This window comes from Pygoscelis adeliae, unplaced genomic scaffold (assembly GCF_000699105.1).
Source record: "Pygoscelis adeliae isolate BGI_AS28 unplaced genomic scaffold, ASM69910v1 Scaffold590, whole genome shotgun sequence".
Classification (NCBI taxonomy): Eukaryota; Metazoa; Chordata; class Aves; order Sphenisciformes; family Spheniscidae; genus Pygoscelis; species Pygoscelis adeliae.
Window position 1 is genome coordinate 760,216 of NW_008823962.1, and position 23,055 is coordinate 783,270.

Below are 23,055 nucleotides of genomic sequence, written 5' to 3' on the forward strand. Positions count from 1 at the left end.
TAAAGCTTCAAGCTCTCCTGCCACAAGAATTCCCACTCAAAAATAGTCACTTTCAATTTGTCTTATTAAAGCTGTGTTTCTTGCAGGAGAAGGTGAAATATCCCACCTTCTGCCTTTCACCTGCACCTCGGCCCTGCGATACACCTGTGTGCATGGCCCCCACTGAAACGCTCCACATTAGAGAAAAAAAATGTTTTTAAATCCGTTTTCAGTTCAGGCCTTCAGAACGGCACTGACACAACTGAAGGTACAGGATATTTTATTTTTTTATTATTATTTTTTTAAGTCAGCATTGCCACTGGAGAAAAATTAAGCTACCAGCCTTTTGCTAAGAGTGGTCACCGATTAGGTCTGAATACAGGAAAGGGAAGTCCCCCCTGTACCCCGAAGACATTCAAACACTAATGCGAATGCGCAAATGCATCGTTTTAAAGACCGATTCATACTGTCATAAACTGACAACGGAGAGGAACATTCTTTCTTGACACTTCACAAGAGAATACAAATTCTAGTTTACTGAGCTCAGTTTACAGATATTTTTTGCAAGCATAGGATGTGCTGCCAGTAACGGATGCTGTGACTGAAATCTTTAACTTGCATTTATTATCAAAGTCATACTGTTTACATCTGTAATGTCAACAAGATGCCACAACTACAAAAAAAGATTGTGCACATTGCAGTTTCAATGCAAAAAACAGTAAAATGGAAATCCATTTGTTAAAAAAGTAATTAAAATTACTCCAGAAAGCAACTGAATTGTTTTAACACCTTTACATCCAGTCAAATTAAAATGGTTAACAAGAAAAAAATACAATTTCAAAAATCTGGTATCAGTGTTAAAAAGGCAACTACTTAAGCATTTCTATCAATTCGCACATCAATCTCCCTCCCACGAAGCTGTATCCCATTCATCATACGGCAGGCTCGCTCAGCTACTTCTGGGGACTCAAATCTAACCACACCACATCCTTTAGACTTCCCATTCTCCATCTTGATATCAGCATACAGCACGTGACCTTAAAAAGAAAAGAAAGGGTCTTGTTTAACGCAGCAGGTACCACGTAACTCCCCATCAAGTCACAGTTCTCCACCTTAAGCCACAGAAGGTGAACCTTTAGAAGCTGCCATTACTTTGAAACTTAAAGCTACAACTTTACCAAGTCATTGTTTTAGGGAAGCGTTCTCGGTTTAAGCAATGAATTAATTCAAACCGGTTCTCTCAGTCCTCACTCAAGCAGCAGCAGGTAATGGAGGAAAGCACGAGCTAACAAGCCCTGTCCAACTTGCCAATGCACACTGCACAACCGAGGCTGGGGCTTGGTTTTGCCCTCAGACGAGCAGCCCGAGATGCTGCTGGGGAGCAAGGTCTGGGCACAGCAACCGCTGCCATGGAAAAACTCCCCGAAGCTGAAGAGCGCACCTCAACAGTCAGTAGCTGAGTTCAGAATTTCTTCAGTTATTTTTTTAAGGACAGTTTTCCCAGACAACTATGTTCATTTAGACATAAAGAATCTGCGCAGGTGCTTTTCAGCAGTTCTCAGGACTTCCACAGCTCTATTCCCACCTCTTTCCCAACTACAAAGAGGCTATCCACGTGATAAACCCAGCCCCCGAGATGGAGGAGGGAACAAACGCTTAGAAAAAGCATGTGTTAACTGGGTTATCAACTGGCCAGACACGTATTTCTTTCCAACACTGCGGAACTCTTGCTGGTACGGCAGGGATGGTAAACATCCTCACAACACCTGTCAATGTTAAGAACTAGTACTTCGGTAAGTCTGAGTGAAATTTTAGTTAAGATACTAGCGTCAGGGACATATAGAGCCAGGAGTTACTGTTTAATTCATATTCAATTCTCAGAGTAATTACCAGTGATAAAAGTAACTTACCACATTCGTTAAATTTATCTTTCAGCATTTTCCATGTAAAATCAAAAGGCAGCTGTGAAAAGAGAAGAACAGACCATTACTGAGAATCTGTTGAACAACTTGCAAGCGCTGCCAACTCTCCAAAACATGTTTTCTGTCCTGGGACAGCCATCGTTCAGCATCTTCCTTTACAGATGCAGAGAGCTCTTCTCCTGTTAAGGAAATGGCTTCAACTCACAAAAGCCCACCGAACTCCACCTTTGGCAGCATCCAATATTAGATATTCTGACGGAAGTCAACCGAGCACAGATGAGATCAACACGTCAGTACCGACTAATTTCAGGAGGAAGGAGAGGTAGGAAGAAGGCTACTCACATTTCTCACAAATATCTGACAGGCTTTTCTGGCCACCCCAGCTGCAGGTCCTCCAGTTCCTCCAAGGGAGCCTGCAAAATTGCCTGCAAAGTTTCCACGTTCCATGTCCATTGTTCTTTCAAAATTGCTTCCCATCGCAAGTCCCATTCGATCTATGCCTGCTCCCATGCCCTGTCCCATAGCAGGACCCATTCTTTCCATATTAGTGGCTCCAATGCGCTCCAAGCCCATTCTCTCCATGCTAGCAGCACCCATACGGTCTATTCCTATTCTTTCCATAGGAGTGGCACCTATGCGATCCAAACCAGCTGGCATTCTCTCTATGACCTGACCCATTCCAGTTCCCATTCCAGCAGGGACCATACGCTCCATACCTATACCCATTCTATCCATGCCAGAGCCCATACGTTCTACGCCTGATCCCATTCTGTCCATAGTGGTGCCAACACGGTCAATGGCAGCGCCCATTCTCTCGATACCAAAGCCTATTCCAGAACCCATTCTCTCTATGCCAGAACCCATTCTCTCAATAGCTGGGCCCATCCTCTCAATGTTAGGAGCGATGTGATCTATGCCCAGAGGGGCCATTCGGTCAATTCCTGAACCCATTCGCTCCACGTTGGAGCTCATGCGATCCAAAACAAGACCCATCCTGTCTATTTCTGACCCTACTCTCTCCATCCCATGCCCCATCCCGGAAGGTATTCTTTCTATTCCCGAGCCCATACGATCAATGCCAGGTGCCATCCTCTCAATCCCAGGAATGCTGGCATTTCCACCACCTGGAACACAACACACAGATTATCAGTAATCGTACAGGGACAAAAAAACCCCAAACCCTAATGCATGCTTACACTACTGAAACGCTGTAAGCTTTATCGTCACTCAAGAAAAGTGACTGCACGCTGTGTCGCTCTGTTGCTGCGGAATACGAAGCAACATTTGATTTCAGATGGTAAGAGTACTGTTTTTGATTACACAGACCGTCACGACACCACCACATGACTTAGGGGAGCAGTCATCTCATCAGACCACATACTATAGTTGCGATGGAGAAGAGTTTATCCCTTTGCTAAGGAGCTTAACTTCTGTATGCACAAAGAAAGCCTTCCAAAAAAAACAAAGGAGACAATTTTGAAGGCATATGCAAACCTAGGAGAAGATCAGGTGGTAAAAGCAGTATTTTAAATATAATCTTAGCTGCTAGCTGTCCTGTGCAGTACACTGGGGATTACGCAGCAAGAGCAGTAATTTAGTAACTGAAGTTACAGTTCAAATACCGATTGCTTGGAAGAGGAATGAAATCACGTCATCCTTGCCATGCAACTCAAAGATTGCTTCTGCCAAGCCAGGGAGAGACTTTTACAAGAAAAGCTCGCCAAACCTAAGAGCCCTCTTATGGCCAGAACTCCAAGAAAAAGAAAGCAAAGTCCACAGAAGAACCACAGCAGAATGACCATTATGAAGTCACAAAGCATGGCTGGCCTTTTAATGTGGAAAGAAATATAAAAAGGTTGCCTGTGCCATAAAACACAAGCAAGAATAGGGTTTCTATGTCTGCTACATAAAATCCCTTGACTGAGTTGTCCTGACTCTGCTAGAATCTTCGAGTTCCTGCAGTAGAAGGATCGCTCCCCTATAGTTTAGGCCATTTTGCTGTTGTACGAAGGATCTTAGCTTATCTATCAAATCACGTTTAGCACCGCAAAAAAAAAAATCATGTTGAGTTTGATTCCTATCTGAGGGGAAAAAGCCTTGAAGAAAGCACGTGCTTAAATTATCTACATATATTTAATGAAGAGAAACAAGATATGTAACCCTAAGATGAGCCTATGCTCAAGAAAACTGAAGCAATCACATTTACAAACAGCACTCATCCTGCTGCGGTATTTCGAGCTTCAGTAGTACCTTAAAGAACAGAATGGTTTTGGGTTACGTGACATTTGTACTTGTGCAAGTTGGCTTTTTTTTTTTCCATTAACAACCAACAGCAATAAACATTTAGTATTTCTTCAGCTGAAAGCCAGCAGCGTTGTGTATTTGTTTTTAGTCTCCCAGAAAAGAGCTAATCCCATGCAGGCAGACAGTGCCAACTCTTGGTTACTAAATGTTGTGATTCAGTCATTAAGCAAATAAAATTAATCCTGTAAATTGGGAAGGGGAGGAGGCCTACACTTTGATATTTTGGTTCAGCTTTGTTTCAGAAATCCTGCAGTTTTGAGTACTTCATTACCGAAATAGTCCAGTATTTCCAGAGAGTCGCTGGGCAACTTGCTAGGAAGCTAAATGTTACACAGGCAGTGGGGAGGAGCAGGACTTTGTTCTCACTGAAAAAAATTTAGTATCTTACCAGCAGCATTTCAAAAAAATGGACAACTGCCAGAAAAGTCTAAAAAAAATTTTAGTCTCCAAGTAATCTTTTTTTAGAAGTGTTTTAATGCATAATATTGCTTATCTATTTAAAGATTATCTCCCTCAAAACTATTTTTTAATGCATTATGTGTATACATATGCGTACACATATTAAAAAAAAAGCAGTAAGTTACCATAACTGAATTGCTGCTTTAAGTGCTTTGAGTTTTTTGAAGGCTGTACTTGCTTTGCAACCTTAATTTTAAGGTAAGGATATTTTTCGTCTTTTTTTTTTTTAAACGACTTATAAAAAAGATCACCTTTCCTTGCATACAAGATCCAATTTTATAGAGAGTCATCTGAGTTGTATCAGCAACAGTGTACTGCATTTCGCTTTCTTTAAAAATGAATTTAAGTTATGTCAAATGAACGGAGCACAGCAATTACAGAGCAGTCTCAGGAACTGGCTGAATCAAGCTGTACACACACGGAACAGATGCTCACAGAAGATGTTAAAAATGTTCATGTTCCGAATCTTGATTAATCATTCCGAAGCACGATTAATACCTTTTGCCATCTCAAAGCTGCTACAGACAGAACAGCACTGCACTATCCTTGCTCAGTTCAAGTAATATTTTACACCAAGTTATTTGCTATATTGATAGTCTTCCTTTTTCCACTGGGGTTCAAAAGGAAAGACCGACAGAAGAACACTAATTTTAGTGCCGCATGAGTTGCACAGTAAGGCGTTCTCTTCAATCATCTGATGTGTGAGTCTATACCAGATTCCTAAAATGCCTGGGAGGAAGGGAAGGAAATTAAGGTTTTGCCGTATTTTTCCTCCCTACTGTCTAGGCCGCAGACTACGTTTTAGTGACAGGATCGGGTCACACATCATTCAGAACCTTCCTCTTTGCCACACAAATATATGGAAGTTTTAGCATGACCTTTGAAGACCCAAGGCAGCGTATTAAGACTGTGAGAAGGTTTCCATTACACAGCCCCACAGGTCACTACTAATGTATCTATCTGCCTTCTGTACAGCTCTTAGGAGTTTGATCAAAACCAAACTGTTACACGAGTACACAGAAAATATAGCCTGTTTTGTTTAACAAAACGCATGATTTTTATGTCCAGTTCAGGTATGAAAAGCAGGTAGTAAAAGCACTTAGCTTAGTGTACTTACCTATTCCTCTCTCCAAAGTTTCTCCAAAACTACGAGACATTCCCATTTCGTTTCTTCCAAATTCTCTTTCAAATCCTCCACCCATGGCACGATCCATCTCTGAAAAGATTAAGTTTGAGATGATCTTCAGGGTGTCTAAATGACTCCTGAGAGAATGTTTTAATACAGGCATAATTTTTAAAGATTAACAGCAAGGCAAGTTTTTTTATCATGTTCTCCTGATCATTTTATCATGTCTTCTTGAGACCAAAAAAACCAACAAAAAGCAGGACTCATCTCAATATGGACAAACACATTTGAGGCAGCCACTTTGCTCTGGAGAAGTCTTTCTGGTGAATACAGACAGAGCGCAGTTTATCTCTTCCTAAACCAGTCCTTCAAGACAACCTCAACGAATGGCTAGTTTTCTGCAGCTCAGAGGCCACGAGTGACTTGTGGACATCATGTCAGCTGTAAGCTTTAAGTTTTTCCAATAAAAGCTGAGAAGAGGAAAATGACCAGTCTAGAGAGTCTCTCCAGCGTTACGCTTTCAGAGAACACAAGTCAGGAGTTGGATATACAAAAAAACTAATGCCTACCACTCATTCTGCCCATGTTCATTCCAGCTGGGAAGCGACCAATGTTTTCCATGCCACCAAAAGGACCTTCCATTCCTAAAAGAAAATATTTTTCAGGGATTCTTTAGCAATGCTTTTCAACTTAACACTACACTTCACCCACATAAGCTGCTTTCACAGAACATTTCCACAGGCACCAAGACAACTCTGTATCACAGATTCACAAAACAAAATTTGGTCACACCGTATCTCCTAAGCCAAGGGCAGTTTTAACAAGTCACATGACAAAAACATGGGTCACGTTTTATCCGAGGTATTAACCCTTCCCCATACACCTACAGCAGTTTTATTAATACTCAAAAAGGAACAAGTTATTACTAAATTGGTGACGATTTCAAAGAACACAAATGCCCGCTAGACACATATGGCTAAGTTTACATGACTTTCAGAAAGCCCAAGCTATATACATATCAAAAAACACAGCTTACCTCCCATTTTATTCATTCCAAAGCCCATGCCTTCCATTCCCATTCCTCAAAATAAAAGAGAAAGCTTTATATAGCAGACGTAATTCTACAAAAGTTCAGCCATTAGACTGGCTGTAGAAATAGAGACCATACAACATGTCCACTGTTTGGACTGAAGAGCTTACATGTGACAACTCTGAGTAGATTGCAACATTCCTTCTCAGAAAATAAAGCAGCAAAGGGGAAAAACCCATAGGCATTTATAAATTGAAAGCTGAATGTGTGCTACTTTTTAGGTGGCTCTTTAAAACTTGTGCTATTTAAACATATCCTAAACAAAGATTTGCAAGCCCACTAGTAAGTGTTAAAAGTGACAGATGGTTTTAAAAGTTTAATGTATATTTGCAGTGTCTGCTGCTCATGCTCAAGAGTCAGAAAATGAGAGCTGTGCTTTGACCACAGTGAAAAAAATGGAGCAGTTGGTTAAATTCAAGTTTCCATTATCAAGCTCATTACTTTGCTCAACAAAAACTCATTTGGCTTTAACACTCCTAATACACTTCAGCTTTTTGTGTAGGCAAAACAAAGCTATCTACCTTCTACATAGCTTAAAGCTCTCATGAAACAAAAGCATAGGAGTAATCTTCTTACCTCCAGGTCCCATGTTGCCCATTCCCATGCCTTTGTTTAAATGATTTGCATCAATAGGTTGACCTCCAGGTCCTAATCCCATGCCAATACCACCAAGACCATCTGAAGAAAATATTCAGATATCAAAAAAGCCTTCTTTCCATAGTTTGACAAAACAGCAAGTTTTATTCTTAAGTAATTGACTTCCATTCTCCAAAAAGCTTGCTGTGTTCCCACTTTGGGGTGTGTACTTAAAGCATGAAAGTGTATAGTAAATCCAGAATAGATGTGTCTTGAAATATACTAAAAACTCTCTCTCAAGTATTTTTTCTCATAATCCATTTTCCATCTTACTACTGAGAAAACTTGCTTGTTTGGTTGGTTTTAAGCTGACTCCTGAAAAATAACTGGCTAGAACACTGCTTATTTTGTGCAACTCCTCAATCTAAGGAGAATAGAGTGGGCAATTTAGTATAAAGATCTTCTAACCTTTGCACAATGTTACCCTTGATTGACAAATGGCTTATTTCCACCTTTGCCAAGGTTCTTCCCTTGTAGGTAAGAATTTAACCACAAAGTTCAACCTGTCATTATGATAGCCACCTATAGAATTCAGAGCACACAGCCAGCCTCTTCTCTGAGCAAACAAAGCGTATCATTCCCAGGCATAATTTTGAATCTTCCTGTACCCAAATGAATTAAGGATTCCCCAGTCCAAAGAAAGAAGAAAAAGCCCTCGTATTTTCCTTAATCAGGAAGAAAGAGTTCTCTGCTTGCACTTGTATCAAACAACAGCTTAATGGCATTCTTTGCCTATGAGAAGAGGACTTCCTCATTTACAGCTCAGCATAATAAACACAGGAAGTGTTGAATCTTGTTTTAAAACAATACAAGATACCCCTTCCCCGCCCCAATAAAGGCCAAGAAACAGGCTTCCATTGGTATTTGTTGAGTTTTATACAAAGATAATTGAATTGGAACCCAATGACTTTCTCTTGAAAAAGAGGCGTAGCGTTACAGAAAGTCAAGGCAGCAATAAAAACCATGAATGATACTGCTGCTGAATAAGGCTTTGACAGATACACAAAAAATTGAACTAATTAAGGGGTGGATTGACTGATGATCCCTAAAATTGTGCAAGTTAGCAGCACACAACAGGTTTGGTTCCCATGCCTAAGAAAACAGCAACTGGCTGAATTAACAGAATTACGTTAACAGCCACGCTTCACGTTTTTGCTGTATTTAAACAAATTAAGCCTGCGTTCTCCTGCCTCTAGCTCTTCCCTTCCAACCCAGACTCTTCCTGTTCGGTACTTTCAGTATCTTATCACAGCGTGGTTGAGGTTGGGAGGGACCTGTGGAGGTCATCTGCTCCAACCCCGCTGGCTCAAGCAGGGTCACCTAGAGCTGGCTACCCAGGACCACGTCCACACAGCTTTTGACTATCCCCAAGGATGGAGACTCCACAGGCTCTCCGGGCAACCTGTTGTTCCAGAACTCAGTCACCCTCACAGTAATGTTTCCTTATTTTCAGATGGAGTCTCCCGTGTTTCAGTTTATGCTCACTGCCTCTTGCCCTGTCACCGGGCACCACTGAAAAGAGCCTGGCTCCCTCTTCTTTATTCCCTCCCTTCGGACATTTATACACATTGATAAGAACCCCTTTAGGAACCTGGAAGATTCTCGGGTCCTCAATTCAGCCCTTTCAATTGAAGGAAAAACATCAGATACCCAGAATACCATCACGTGAAAGGAGGCACACTTTTCCCTATTGACTGATTAATTACGTTTCCATTAAATCCCACTATTAACAGTAGTTTTAGGCACTGGGGTCTTTGAATTGCAACTGAAAGATATGGAAGCCTTGAGAACGTGAATGGGATACTGTTTTAAGACAAGCTTCTAGCTATGAGCTGAAAGGAGTATCCAAAAAAAAAAAAAAAGAGACAAGACTGAGCAGCTCTTCTTTACTATTTCCCCCTTTGATATTATTCAAACCATTTGGATCCCAGCTTTCCAAAGTTTGAACCGGAGTCTTACTGGGGCTGGGATCAGGCCCCAGTTGCTGAACAGCAAAATAAAAAAACATAACATGTTCAGTCATGCAGGAGAGACTTACGAGGAAGTTGTTGGGGTCGCTCTGGAGGAAAGAAGTCTCCTTTGGGAAAGGCTCGTTCATCCTAAACACAATTCAATACATTAAAGTTTGTGAGAAAAGTAAGAAGTTATTTCTTCCCTTTTTTTTTTTTTTTAAATTAAAACACAAAAACCTAAAGCTAAAGCAATCTTCATGGTATTTATGATTGTCTTTTAGCAAAATAATCAGAATTAACCCTGCCCAATGGCGTGAGTTGACATCACTAGGAATCAGGCAAGTTGCACATTTCCCTCCTGTATTTCAGCCCAACCTTGAAACCACGCGTCATCCAAAATCAGGAGCACAATTACCGGTTCAAAAAGCAGTAAGAATTTGAACTACTTACCATTTTTACGTGCATCGGTCTGTCAAACAGCAGCTGCCCATTAAACATCGCTATTGTTTCATTAAGGATCATTGTTCAAGCACAAGCAGCACACAAAGTCTTAAAGCTCTAAGTGCTATCTGATGCAGAGTACAAAAACCCAGTCAGAAAACCACACCTCTCCACGTTGCTTCTTAAGCTATTAAGTTCACAGATTATCAAAAATCCTTCTGCCTTCTCCAAAACTAAAAAGCTTTGAAATCCAAATAACTGAATATTCAAAGAATGGCTTTTTAAAATTAAAATATGAGAGTTTAAAATACTCTTCTGGTTAAGATTAAGTTCATCAAGAGATCACTTAAAATGTGACTCCAAACCAGCCTAGGTGTTCAAATGTTTCATCAGTAACTTTGGCCATTTAAAACAGGAGAAAACATGCAAAAGTTCTCAACATTTCCAAATCAACAAATAGCCAAATTTTGAACTATGCCACGCTAGTCAATCACGTGAAATTTGTGTAAGTCTTGCTCCCACAAGGCTTAACTTATTAGGTGCACATGCAGAACGGAATTAACATTCAAACAGAAAGAGAAACTTTGGGAGCGGGAAGAGGGAAATATTTTCCTCCTTTCCATACCATAGCCACAAGTTGAGGGATCATGCACACAGCAGTATCTGTACTTTGTTGTTGTTTGGTTTTTGTAGATTGCTGTGTAGCAAACCATCGCTTGCACAGCGTAAGAACACAGGGAGCAGAGGAACACACTAGGCCAAGCCATCTTATATTGCAGATGGATTTGTTGCATTCCTCCTTTACCTCCATCACAGGAATTTAAGACAAATCTTTTCTCAGAAATTGCATTTTAATACTAGTTTCAACCTAGAGACAGAAATTTACTATTCGGGCTAGAAACACATGTATCCATGTGGGAAAGAGAATCCACCTTGTTAATGATTCTGAGCAAACAGCAGCAATTCTTTCAAGATGGACGTTTTTCTCTTTTTCAGTTTTCCTTACATTTTCCATCCACTGCAATGGCTTGACTTTCTGTGACATGGCAATATCCTCACTTGTAATATTACAATTTATATTTTCATCCTGCTTTGCTTACTAAGTTATTTGCCTACTATTCACCATCATTACTTTTCAAGGATACATATAGCCTGAACAGCCTCTATAGCTTGCTCAAAAGTGACAGTGCCAATCCCACGACTTTTGCCATCTTTGTCTTCTAGTATGTCTGCCCGAACCACAACACCGGCCATGCTGAATACTTCTTTCAGTTTCTTCCAACCAACCTTGTAATCCAGCTGGAAGACAAGTGATATTAGAAGTATGAGAAAGATTTCCATCAGAAAACAGCTTTAATGTTCTTACATTTCCTTTCCCGATATCAGCAATCTTAAGAAACAAAGAGTCTCCGCAGAGATAGGATGAAATTTAAATAGCATAAAGAATGCTGCAGAGCTTAACACAACATTCTTGGCTTTGTTCGAAAACACAAATTAACAGACATGGTAACATGTAGGATACATCTTAATTCACAACTTCACTAGCACAGAGAATCAACAAGACCAGCCACAGAATAAGTTGCTACTCAGTTTTACTGGAACAGAGCTGAAAGTCTAAGGCTTTTCTTCTAATTCATTAGATTTAACTCAGTTAAGACCCAGATTATGGATTACACAGCACTTACATTTGCAACAAAGACAGTGCTTCCAAGTCTCCCTGCCTGTAAGGCATGAATGATCTCGTTGGGTATGTTGGGATTGTTGAGTATACTAGGCGGGATATTGATCATGCCGGGGCCGCCCGGGCCTGGACCAATACCCATTCCACCAGCTGCTGCCATGACCTTCTGCATTGCTCTCCTGGCATGCTCACCGTCAGGATCCTGCAAAAACAGAAGCAACATACTCGGTTCTCTCTGCACTCCGCTAAATGTGTGGGGATTTAGTGGCATGACTAAAACAATCAAAAGAAGAAGGGGCTTCCCTTTAGACAGGGCTATCCGCTCCCTATACATCTCCAGCCAGCTACTTCACATATCACTGCCATCCACTAGTTTATTTTCTTTTAACCAATATGCCAGCACCCTTCAAGTTAGCAAGTTATTCCTACTCGTGCATTTCCCCTGATTCTGAAAGCGTTTATCTATTATTCAACACCATCAATAAACCTCACAGTTACATCTGTTCCAAAGACTGATAAACCCAGAATGGCATTGGGAAGGTTTTGGAAAACAAATGCCGACTAACTCTTGGCATCTTCAAAACACTGCAACAATTCATTTACCTTGCACTTGGGCTTCTTTACAAGACAAGATACAGCGTGTAAAATTCCAAGAAGATTGGTTTGGGCAACACTTCCCCCCCCCACGCACTGGCTTTCTAACCCGAAAAAACTTTTAATGTATCCCCCTATTACTACATAATCTCACGATTTTAGGACATGCTAGAGAACATGAAGCATAGGATGAAGAATTCAAGGAAGGAAATAAGATTAATTATTGTCACTTCACTTTATACTGAAAGCGAACATAAGCACCTTCACAATACAAGGTGAACTTATGTTACTTAGGTTGGAAACGTCACACTGTATTCAGTGAGCAAAATGCACCAGCACTGCAAGACTGCTGAAGAAAGTGAACAAATAGAATTAATTAGTCAGAAATACAGATGCTTTAAAAATAAAAGCTATTTGAGTTAATTTGAATCTTGATCTGAATTTTAAGACTAAACAATAGCACGTTTTGAAAACAGGAGAAAGGATAGCTTTCACATGATTATTTCAGCTACAGAAAATCATAGTAGTCTGAGGTGGAGAACACATTAAAGTGAATACAAGTCGCTTCTCAATTTAAATTTCCTATTTCACTGCTAAAACAAGGTATTGCTTAAAACCAGATTAGCTCCAATAGAAAGCCAAGAGTGGTTGTCATACAAACTAAAGTCTTCTGATCAGGCAAAGAGCTTTATCTATTCCGCCATAAATTTTTATTATGTCACTTGGGGGCCTTCATGCTCCTCAGCAGTGAGACAGCCAATAAGGAGAGGTATGTATCAGACAGTTGGCAAAACTGATGCTAACGGTCATCCACAATAACTTAATTCATTCCACACAGTCAGACTGGGGCACTTGGCTGGGGTAAGTGTTGCTAAATTCCCTCCCTAATACTGGTAAAATGCTTCTTCACCGATTTCACTGTTCTGTCTGTGTCATACAGACAGAAATATTCAAGTATGGCAACAGTTTCACCAAGAGTTGGGCAAATTACAACCACCTCTTCTCAAGGACTGATACCAAAGGGCAATCTGACTTCCAGCACTAATGGTATATCATTAACAGGAAAACTGGCCCAGACATGGCCCACTCTCAATAGCTTTTTTCTTCCAAGGTCCCCTTAGAGAAGTCAGTGCCTGACGATTTCCAGGTATAACTGTTTTTCTAACCTTCCATTTCACCTCTTCCTTCCTTTAAAGGGTAGCAAGAGGTCAATAGTGCCAGAAGATGGCTTGCGCCCAGAAGCAGGCTGCTGCCCCCGGAATTCATTACTCACAAAATCTGCCAGATCTGAGAAGTGCTGCCACTTGCTGTCCCCACCCTTCTTCCCAAGTGCTCCTCAGACTACAGCAGGAAGCGGGTTGCTAAGGGCAGACCTTCTGCGCACGTTCTCTATCTTATACTCATGCAGACGTCTTTCACCCCCCACCATTAAGTGGGCAGGGCACGACAGAACATGAAGCCTGCTTAGCCAAGAACACTGCTCACATACCCTAAGGCCAAGAGTCAATGCCAACACTTAAGTAAGTCCCTTTTTATTTTTGTTCAATTGAACCTTCAATGCAGCTACAGGTTCCAAACTGCTGGAATAAAACTTTAAACTTGTCAGTGGTTAAGAATTAACTCATGGTACAGTTGAGCGTGTCATACTGGTTGACAATAGCAAAGCCATTAAAATGGAAATAAATCTTTGAAGTATTTCAGAAATCAGCTTATTCTACGGAATTTGTTTGTAGAATACATTCATTATGATGGAGAACTAAAAGGGAAGGCAGTCAAGAACAAACAACACTTATGCAGGTTTCTTCTTCAAATCACTAAAAAAGAAAGTATACCTGCAGTTAAAGCCGAACTCTTGCTTTGTCCGAGTTCTGCATTGCTACCATCAGCACCTATGCTTTAAATCAAGTTTAGTCTTGACAATCGCGTTCAAACTCAAGTTCAGCAGTACATGCTGATGGTAAAAAAAGGTTGACTGCCCTTTTTTTTTTTATCCTATTTGATGAGTTCTGCCTTTTGTCAATTACTCTTATCTGCAAATGAGTAAGCCATAAATCTTGACTAAGAACTACCCCTTCACCTTCAAATTCAACATACTGAAAGAACAGATGCACGTCTTACTTCTTTCACTTTCAATGGTCTTCCACCAAGACTATGCTTGTTCAAAACCTCTGCAGCCTTTTTCATGCTTTCTTCCATCTTGAATTCAACAACACTGTGGGGATACAAGACATCTAAGAACATTGCTTATTTTTTAAGCGTTTCCTCATTTCTTGCTATAAATTCATAAGTGAACTTACGCGCATCCCTGATGAGATGATTTCACAGGCGAATAACAGCGAGGAGAGAAGGGAAGAAAGAAGAAATAAAGTAAGTAAAAGCACAAAACACACAAAAAACTTTCTTTTTTTTTAAAGTCAAATCACATTAGTTAGCCCTAATAGTGAAAATAAATGTAATCTTACCCAATAAAGCCTTCAATACTTGAATTCCATAAGATATAATTTCTTATGCGTTAACAGGATTAAACTGTAGTTTCTGAAGTTGTAACAAACAGAACTAAGTCCCGATTCTCCAAGAAAAATACCACACGCTTCATGTGACCTGCTCTTCTCTGTCATACAGCGAAACCCTTGCCATATTCTCTCACCCTAAATCCATATCCTTCAGTACAGTTAAGTGTGTTCCTACTGTTTCTTTCCTTGTAAGATACTGTCGCTGGACTAAAGGACTTAAGTACCTATGAAGGCAATATACATTTACATTTAGGAATTGAATTCTGTTTACTGGCACAGGAAGTGTAGTTTACAGAACCTGCTTTTGCACACTGGCCTTACAAATTCAGCAAACCACTACAGTGACGTTTTCCAAAAACACAAGTATTACTTTAATATTCCGTACCACTATACATACTGCTAGGGTCCATGGGTCATTCAAACAGCCAACGCCAACTGAACACAGTGGAAGACCACCCTAACACTGTTTACGAGGCCCCGTCCCACCTCCTCCCCACCCCAAAAGAAGCTTTAAGCAATCCTATGTTATAGCCACTAAGCATACACACTCTCTACCTTCCTGACTTCGTTTCGTTCCACGCCACCATACAGTTACATTTGTCATGTAGAAAATCCACAGAAGAAATCTCTCAAACACTTACCCTTGACTTTCCTTCAGCGTCCATTAAGAGCTCCACGTATGTTACCTCACCAACTACAAATCAGATTCCAGACGACACATATACCAAGGGAGAAAAGCCAAGAAAACAATGGGAATTTAGAACAATCAACAACCGTGTATGGAGCCTCTGCCTTATAAGAAAGCCCAGAAACACTCCATGTTCTCTAGACCACAAAACTGGACAATTACAGGTATGCAGTAAAGTCTTAAAACAGTTAAACATGTTCTTGATTTTCCTCCACTTCAAAAGCCAGCTATTTCCACAATATCAGTTTCCTTGATCTTTAGTACCCACTCATTACTTGAGGCAATCCAAATCCATGGGAAAGTCTGCAAGAACAAGTTTCCTTCACTTTACATAGTATGCAATCTTGTCTCCATAGTCCAGAACGTGAGCAGTTATTTGCTTTTCTCTGGATCTAAAGACAGACTTCCAAAAAGGGAGACAGACTGAACCAAGAGATCACTGCCTCCTATTTATTTCAGCAGGTTTTTAGCCTTTTGTTAAGCCACAATAAAATAAAGTCCATTTTTTAGCTTCAATAAGTGGTATTAAACAGTCTGCTATGTTTGCTCTCAAGACAAAACCGTCTACAGCAACAGGCAAAACGCACTGGAAAACTACATCTGCACCTTTCCTCACAAGATTAGGATTGCCTTTTTATGACCACATGACCATATCGTGTACCTCCAGAATACAACTACCGAAATGGCTGCTGCCTTTGAAGTGACTGGCATACAGAAGAATCATCGAAGAAAACATCTTTTACTTTTTCTGTCTGGTTTAGTAGTCCTAGTTTTTAAGTTTAAGACAGGAGGACTCCAAGTCGCGTTATCTGAAAGGTGGAATGCAATCTTCGTGGGATACCACAACCCAGTCCGAATATTGATAGCATACTTTGAGCAAGGAACTGGAGTCTCACGTTCAAGAGTCTACCTCTTAGCAAGAGACAGAGAGGAAGAGGTGTTCAGCCCGACCTCCCACAGGATCAGTCATTTACAGGACACCTAGTGTCATTACGCAAAATGAACAGCCTGAAAGGTCTGTCTCAAAGCTGGAAGAAAAGGAATGCTTAATGAAATCGCTACTTTTTGTTTTTAATCTCTACTTCTTATTTAAAAAAAATAATTTAGCAATATCAGCATTCCAGCCAAAGAACAGTTAGCTAGGCAGAATAAACAAACTCTGATCCATTCATGTTCTTATGAGGATAGCATTTGAGAGGTAGAGGCTAACAAGCAAGTCCCTTTGAAAGGGACAGGGCAGATCAGAGTGTTCGATTACTATCCATAGCTTCACTATCTAAACAATACTTCTTGAAATAAAGTCTAACAAAGTTAATTCCATCCTATAATCTGAACACTATGAGATCATGTAGTATACATGGAATTGTTTCCACAGTCTGTGTAGCGAAAGGGACTGCACTGTAAACAGCCCCCCTGGACTAGTCTTCGGCGGTACATGGCGGCCGTGCACCGAGTCCAAATGTTCACATTACCAAGACATTCTGAAGCCATCCATCTCAACAGCAGCAGCCAGAGTCCAACCAAACTTTGATCAAAAATGCAAATGTGATTCAACAATTTATGTAGTAAGACAACAAATTCCCAGATTACCTACAATACAAAACCACTCCGTTTCACAGAGGCCAGAAGTCACAGGTTAGAAGTCTGTGACTTTGCTCCTAAGAACACTACTGAGCCCCTGGATTGAGGGCTCTCCTCTCCCAACCGCTAATCGAATTCAGCTACAATTCTTACTTCAGATCCACACAAACACTTCCAAAGAAGTTTGCCAAGCTTGAACATAACGTATTAAATACGATTTAACATTTACTCTTTTAACGAATCTCTGATCTCTGAACCACAAGATTTCCAGGAGTCTATCACAGCAGCAATTGTTTGTCACTTGGAAAATCTAGTATGTGCCAATTTTGCTCAGTGCTTCACATTCAAGCCTTACAGACACCTATATTAAAAACTAAATATACGTCTTGAAGTAGCTGTTTTCCTTCAAAGGACATCTGAACTTCCTGAATAGCCGAATTAAAAAAAAGCAGGGGGGGAGGGGAACAACACAAATAGTGTAACAGCTCAGTATCCAAGACACCAAGTCCAGAGTACAGAACAACTGCAATAAAAATGCATTTTTTCCACTTGAAAAACATGTAAAACGATTCAACATGACACTTCTTCCAGGAAACTACTGTTTGAGGCTGGCAAAGGAAACCTTTTTTTTTTTTTAAACAAGCTATGCTGGGTCACATTTTATTTGGCTTTTTTTCTAGATCCCAAACCACAGTACATCAGAACATCAGGCACTGGGGATAAAGCAGAACAGCAGACAAGGGTAGCCTACGATAGTGCACAGGCAATTAAGCCATGGAAAAGTACCAACAGCAGATATCCACGTACTAAACCTGCTTCAGAGGGTAGAAGAAATGCACAGCGATCCCGGCAGATTTTCTTTCTGCTAGAGAACAGTTGGCTTATCTCAGGAAACATATCCTATATCCACAAGTGAAGAAATTTCATTTAAGCACAAGAGACTGCCACTTAAGGAACTCAAGTTTATTACCGGACCAGCCTCCAAAGGGAGATAAAACTTGCAGAAAGTACTAGCTCTAAGTCAATGCAAGTATAATTAAGGAACATGTTCCCCATAGTGGCTTTAAGACTTAACTTAGACTGATTTTTTTTTTTTAACCTCACACTTGAGAAAGTTTGGAAACTCAACGTTTCCTAAAATGAGGTTGAAGCAGAAATCATTGCAATAACTAGAAATACAAACCAAAGGCATCTCCAGTGTTACTTATCATTACAGCCATTGGGTTTTTCCCCCTCCAACTTCATATCCACTTTCCAAAGAAGTTTATCTGCACGGGAAGTTAAGATGTTCAAGCCAGGTTGGCCTGTCAGCATTCAGATATTCTCCAGTGACTGTTCAGGAAGCTCAGATAAGTATGTCCATATGGTGACCTGAGGCATGGCTCCGATGGATTCACATAGCCCTAAAGACACATCTGGGAAGTAACTGGGATAACAAGCTCAGACATAGATGTCAACTTTGAAGATTCTGAAGTTGGGCAATATGATTTTAATAGTTAGCGACAAACCAAGAAGCTGTGAAAGGTACAGAGAGGCAAGTCTCAGCAAGAGGAGAAGCGCAGAAACTGAAAAAGGTGTAAATGCTTCACATCACGGTCATTTCTTTGGCCTACAGGGTCAAAAGTAAACACTAAATAGATAAGGAAGCCTCTCAAGACATTACCAAAACCTATATGGATGTCCCATCATCTTCAGAAGAACTACAAGCAATGTGACTGATTCAAGAGGACCCTGCCATCAAAAGCCTAATATTTTCAACACGAGGCAATTCAGAATTTGTCACAGCTCCTCCTTCGTTTACAGTGTTTAAAGCTCATGACAGGCAACCGGGGGGCTCGGGCTGGGGATAGAGAAGACAAACACAGTTTATACACGTACAAAGCTTTAGTTAAAAGGGGAGAAGAAAAACATTCTTCCCAAAGTAGAGACAGAGGAGAGTGCGCAAGTTATTCTTTTACAGTAGGGGAAGGGAAATCTCACTTTTGCATGAGAACCCGGAAAAAAACATGGGTAATTTTGGCTCTTTAAGAGCCCAAGCAGGAAAGAGGGAGTGAAAAAGCTCGTTGCAGCCACTGATGAAGGACAGTGCCTTCTTGAAAAGATCATTAAGGCCAATGAAAATAGAGCAACTCATTAGTGCATCTACTGAAAGTAAGGGGGAACAAGTCAGATGTGGAACAGCACTTCCACACTGCTTATTCATCCTTTCCTCTTTGCCCACCTAAAACTTCAGTCTGCAAGCACACTGCGACAGAATCTTGGCCACTGAAATCCAGGGGACTCTCCAGTAACAGCTGTCTTCAGGTCCTGGAGCAACAGCTGTTAGTACCGAAGTAACAGAAGTGCTCAACTAACATCTGGGATCAAGCACAATAGCAAGAGGGCATGAGTTACATCTTTAGGAGGCCACAAAGGTTCCAAAAATTTCTGGAGATGAAGCAAGAAAAGAAGGCAGCACATGAAGTTTAGCAGCTGCTCTTCTTCACAGGAAGCTGAAGCTGGGAAAGCTTTGTTGCTTCTTTTCCTCACATCTCTTCACACATCCAGGTTTTGATCTGAAGAGGTAAGCGTGCCCACTCCATACTACAGCTCTGCCTTATGTAAACGTGGGTACAACCACGCTACTACAAACAGTCTCTGGGGTGTCCCGGAATCTTTGCGTGTGACATGAGCGTGGCCTTGACTGCAACTGCTCCAGGCTTTGCAACAGAGCAGAACATAATTATTGCCTCATTCTACGGCTAATCTTTCTCCTTGTATTGCATGCCATCTTGCTGCTCTGGTCAGGAAAAAGGTTTAAAATACAAAATTCTGTATTTCCTAAAGGAACCAATAAATATCTCAAATTCAAATACAAGTTCTTTTTTATCATATGGTATCACCTCGCTTATGCCAGCTGCCATGAAGCATTACCATTTTTCTCCCTAAGACAGAGCCATTTGTTGGGGGACAGATTAAGACAGCTATTTAGCATTCGATCATGTTTGCATTTAGACTCCACTTACATGCTGAAGAACTGCTGCCTCATTCTTCTCCTGAAGCCATTCACCAATTGCCAGTTATCAATGCTGATTACGTCAGTTTAGTAGAACCTTGTGTTTGTCAGCCAATACAAAGGAGTTTCAAACAAGAACATTTTTTTATTTCATTAATAAGTATGTCATACTGCATACCTGTAATTGAGTTTCACCAACAAATACACTGAAATGACTGAACCAAGGCATTACTCTTGAGAGAGATGTCACCTTTAGAAGACTTCAGATGTACGCATCTGAAAAAACCAGGTTGCAGAAATATGAGCAGACCTCAAAGCTCATGTCTCCTAAACCATACTTACTGACGCAAAACAGCCGATTGAGGTGAACTCCTGCTACGTTCAGCAACCTGCTATGCCATTGCTGCTAACAGCTTAAGTCTTCACGACTGCCAAGCGCTGGAGCAGTCATGAAACGCCTATGTTTACCCTTTGTGTACAGATCCGTTTCACGTGCTCCCAAAACCTTGAACGTTTGGCCTGTAATTCTTACACTTACAAACCAAGAATTCTAACGTTTAGATTTTTCCACGGTCACATTCCTGGTTCTTGGAACTACTATGCCTTGTATCAAGAAGTACCGATTGAGCAAGTTCAAGCACAGCACAAGAGCACCAATTTGGTAGAAGTCAGTGACTAATTAGAATGAATCGCTACGACACAGCAAATCTAAACTGTTGTATTTTAACAAGCAGTCCCAAAAACCAAGAACAATGCTTCTCAGTGTTTAGCATAACAAGCCCTGCAGACAGAATGAAGAGGTTTCAATGTTCCCCTAGGAGTATCTGCTGGAATGAGTAGCTGAACAGCAAGGCAGGAAACAATCTCACACCGGACTTTTCCATCCACGTGAACTGGAGAGAAACCACAAGACACTTGGAACGGAATTCAACATAGTACTTAAAGTTAGACATCTACACATACAGATGCGCCTGTTAACCAATGTATCTCGTGTAGCAAAGTGAAAGCATAGTTTAAGGCAAGGGACCATTCATAATTAGGGCCTGTTAAAGCAGTCTTTAAGGCTGTAATTCTTCATATTACAGAAAACCATTGCTGAATCTCAAGCATCAACGTTTCACAGCCTCTAATTATGGAAGTTTCCCAAGGCTTATAGTCCTGAAGTTCGTTACGCAGACTCAGTTCCATTTTGCCTCCAAAGACAAACATTTTAAGACCCTTTGGAAATTTGTTTTCCCATCCATTAGGCCGCACCTTGTGAAGACATTAACTAGCATTCCTTACCTAGTTCAAACACAAGTGCACACTGATCACTATTTTGCGAGACATTTATGACTCATGCTATGTATTTTAGAAGTGACCCACAAGAGGAATGGTTGTATTAGTTACTCTTAACTTAATTTGAGACATTTTAATGATGGAGAAGCCATGATATTTTCTTGCCACTCCGCCGCATTTCCAAGGTGACTTGAAAACTAGTAAGTTGGGCATCAGCTTAAAGAAATAACACTACATTTAGACTTGTCACCACCTGAGAGTAGTCAGCTCAATTTCTTCATCTCCTTCAAGAGATGAAGATGCTACGGTCGACAAACTAAGGCGGCTCCCATTCACATGGGACAGTTAAATAGAAGTGGGGAAGAGGGAAGCACCATGAACATGATTTCCAAAGCCCTAACTGCGCTGCAGCACATGCCAAAGCACAAACCTCATTTTTCTTTTTTGCAGGTCACCCTTAAATACATTTTACTGCTATCAAATGGCAGTATGGATCTTTATCTAAGCACAAATCACTACCAAGTTTGGGGACACAGCTATATATACACACACCAGATCAGCAGTAAATAACTACCTTGATTACCCAAAAGACATTAAAATGCTTCAGAAAGTTTTGTTGCATGTCAAGGCTAAAGTCTGATAAAAGCCTCATTTTTCCCCCCTAAGGAAAATACTCTTTTAAAACCTCCGATGAAGCCCTATTAGCTATATGCCAACATGCCTATAAAGGAACTATCCATCTGGAAGGCTGCCAGGGAGCAGATGTTGTACAACACCCAAAAAGGCTTCAAGAAGACCTTTTACAAAACTCTCATCACTAAGTCCACCCAGAACTTCAACTCTTAAGTTTACAAACAAAGTCAGCCACAAGTAAGATGACAGACATCACTTGGCCACCTGAGTTGTACATTACCTTTCTCTTTGACCAGGTCTTTCAGAGACTGCCACTTCACATCAAATGGAATATTTGTAATAAAAGCTCGGTATCTTTTAGCAGGATTAGCATATGGCTCAAAGCGATTTCCTCCTCTTTTGACACTTTTCTCTTTTCTTTTTTCATTTTGGCTTGGTCGTTCACCTTCACTGCAAGCAAAGAAAGATAATCACACACATTAACTACTCTGGCATTTGATCAATGTCATACCACCTCTTGGAACATAACTTGTTACATTCTTAAAACTAAATCAAAACTTGCAAAGTTTCATCCATACACGTTATTTGCAAAACCGTACACCTTTCAACCGAAGCTGGTACCCACGGTACCAGTGCTACATAGTGTATTGTAACAAAGATTTCCTAACAGCAGACAACTTACATCATGAAGACCCACTATTTTCTCCCATATTTATCCAATGTAACCAAAGTTTTCGATTTCATAAGCTGAATCTCTTTAAAACCGACCAAGCCTCACTCCGTCTCCTCGTGATGCTCCAGACCAGACGTCCACCCTATTTATTTTCTCCTTAGCACACTGTACTACTTAAACACCTTTAAGTCAAATAATACATTGACCCACCATACTTGTAGTCTTACACTAGAAGAATTTTAACAAAACAATCCTGTATCTAACTAAACGCTCAGGTCAATGACTCTTACCTCACAACACACCTCACACATCTTTAGAAAGAACTCATGAGAACACATTAGTCAAAAAAAGCTGGTAAAGTTTCTAAAACTTATCTGTACATACACTGAGCTTTTGCTCAACTTAAGACCTATGTAGCCCTGCAAAGTCCAAGCCACGTCAGAAATTCTGGCTCGGATGTGAACACACTTCCATCAACACTGTCCGTTCCTTTAGAACCATTTCAATCAC

The 23,055-nt window shown here is 40.6% G+C and overlaps 1 protein-coding gene across 4 annotated transcripts; it reads right to left on the reverse strand.

The window, feature by feature from the left end:
• Positions 1–289: 289 nt before the first annotated feature.
• On the reverse strand, positions 290–22,754 carry HNRNPM (heterogeneous nuclear ribonucleoprotein M). Of its 4 annotated transcripts, XM_009323401.1 has the most exons (16): positions 22,153–22,754; positions 15,339–15,391; positions 14,482–14,489; positions 14,303–14,396; positions 11,595–11,792; positions 11,055–11,208; positions 9,919–9,968; positions 9,555–9,615; positions 7,457–7,558; positions 6,827–6,871; positions 6,360–6,434; positions 5,782–5,880; positions 2,972–3,025; positions 2,244–2,314; positions 1,890–1,941; positions 290–1,016 (listed from the first exon to the last, which is right to left on the reverse strand). In XM_009323401.1, the coding sequence occupies exons 2-16, from the start codon at positions 15,360–15,362 to the stop codon at positions 853–855; spliced, it is 1,251 nt and encodes a 416-aa protein (XP_009321676.1). In that variant the 5' UTR covers positions 15,363–15,391; positions 22,153–22,754; the 3' UTR covers positions 290–852. The 4 variants fall into 4 exon arrangements, with proteins under 4 accessions (XP_009321676.1, XP_009321653.1, XP_009321669.1 ...); XM_009323378.1 differs by having other exon boundaries at positions 2,244–3,025; positions 22,153–22,736; XM_009323394.1 differs by lacking the exon at positions 7,457–7,558 and having other exon boundaries at positions 2,244–3,025; positions 22,153–22,735.
• Positions 22,755–23,055: the final 301 nt, after the last annotated feature.

What these genes read in the sequence shown, in the direction of transcription:
- HNRNPM (XM_009323378.1), bottom strand. Translation starts at nt 15,362, where the DNA reads ATGGACGCTGAAGGAAAGTCAAGG. An exon ending in GAACATGGGCAGAATGAGTG is followed by an intron (nt 5,881 to 6,359) that starts GTAGGCATTAGT and finishes TAATCTTTTCAG; the next exon opens with AGATGGATCGTGCCATGGGT. An exon ending in GTCAGATATTTGTGAGAAAT is followed by an intron (nt 1,942 to 2,243) that starts GTGAGTAGCCTT and finishes CTCTTTTCACAG; the next exon opens with CTGCCTTTTGATTTTACATG.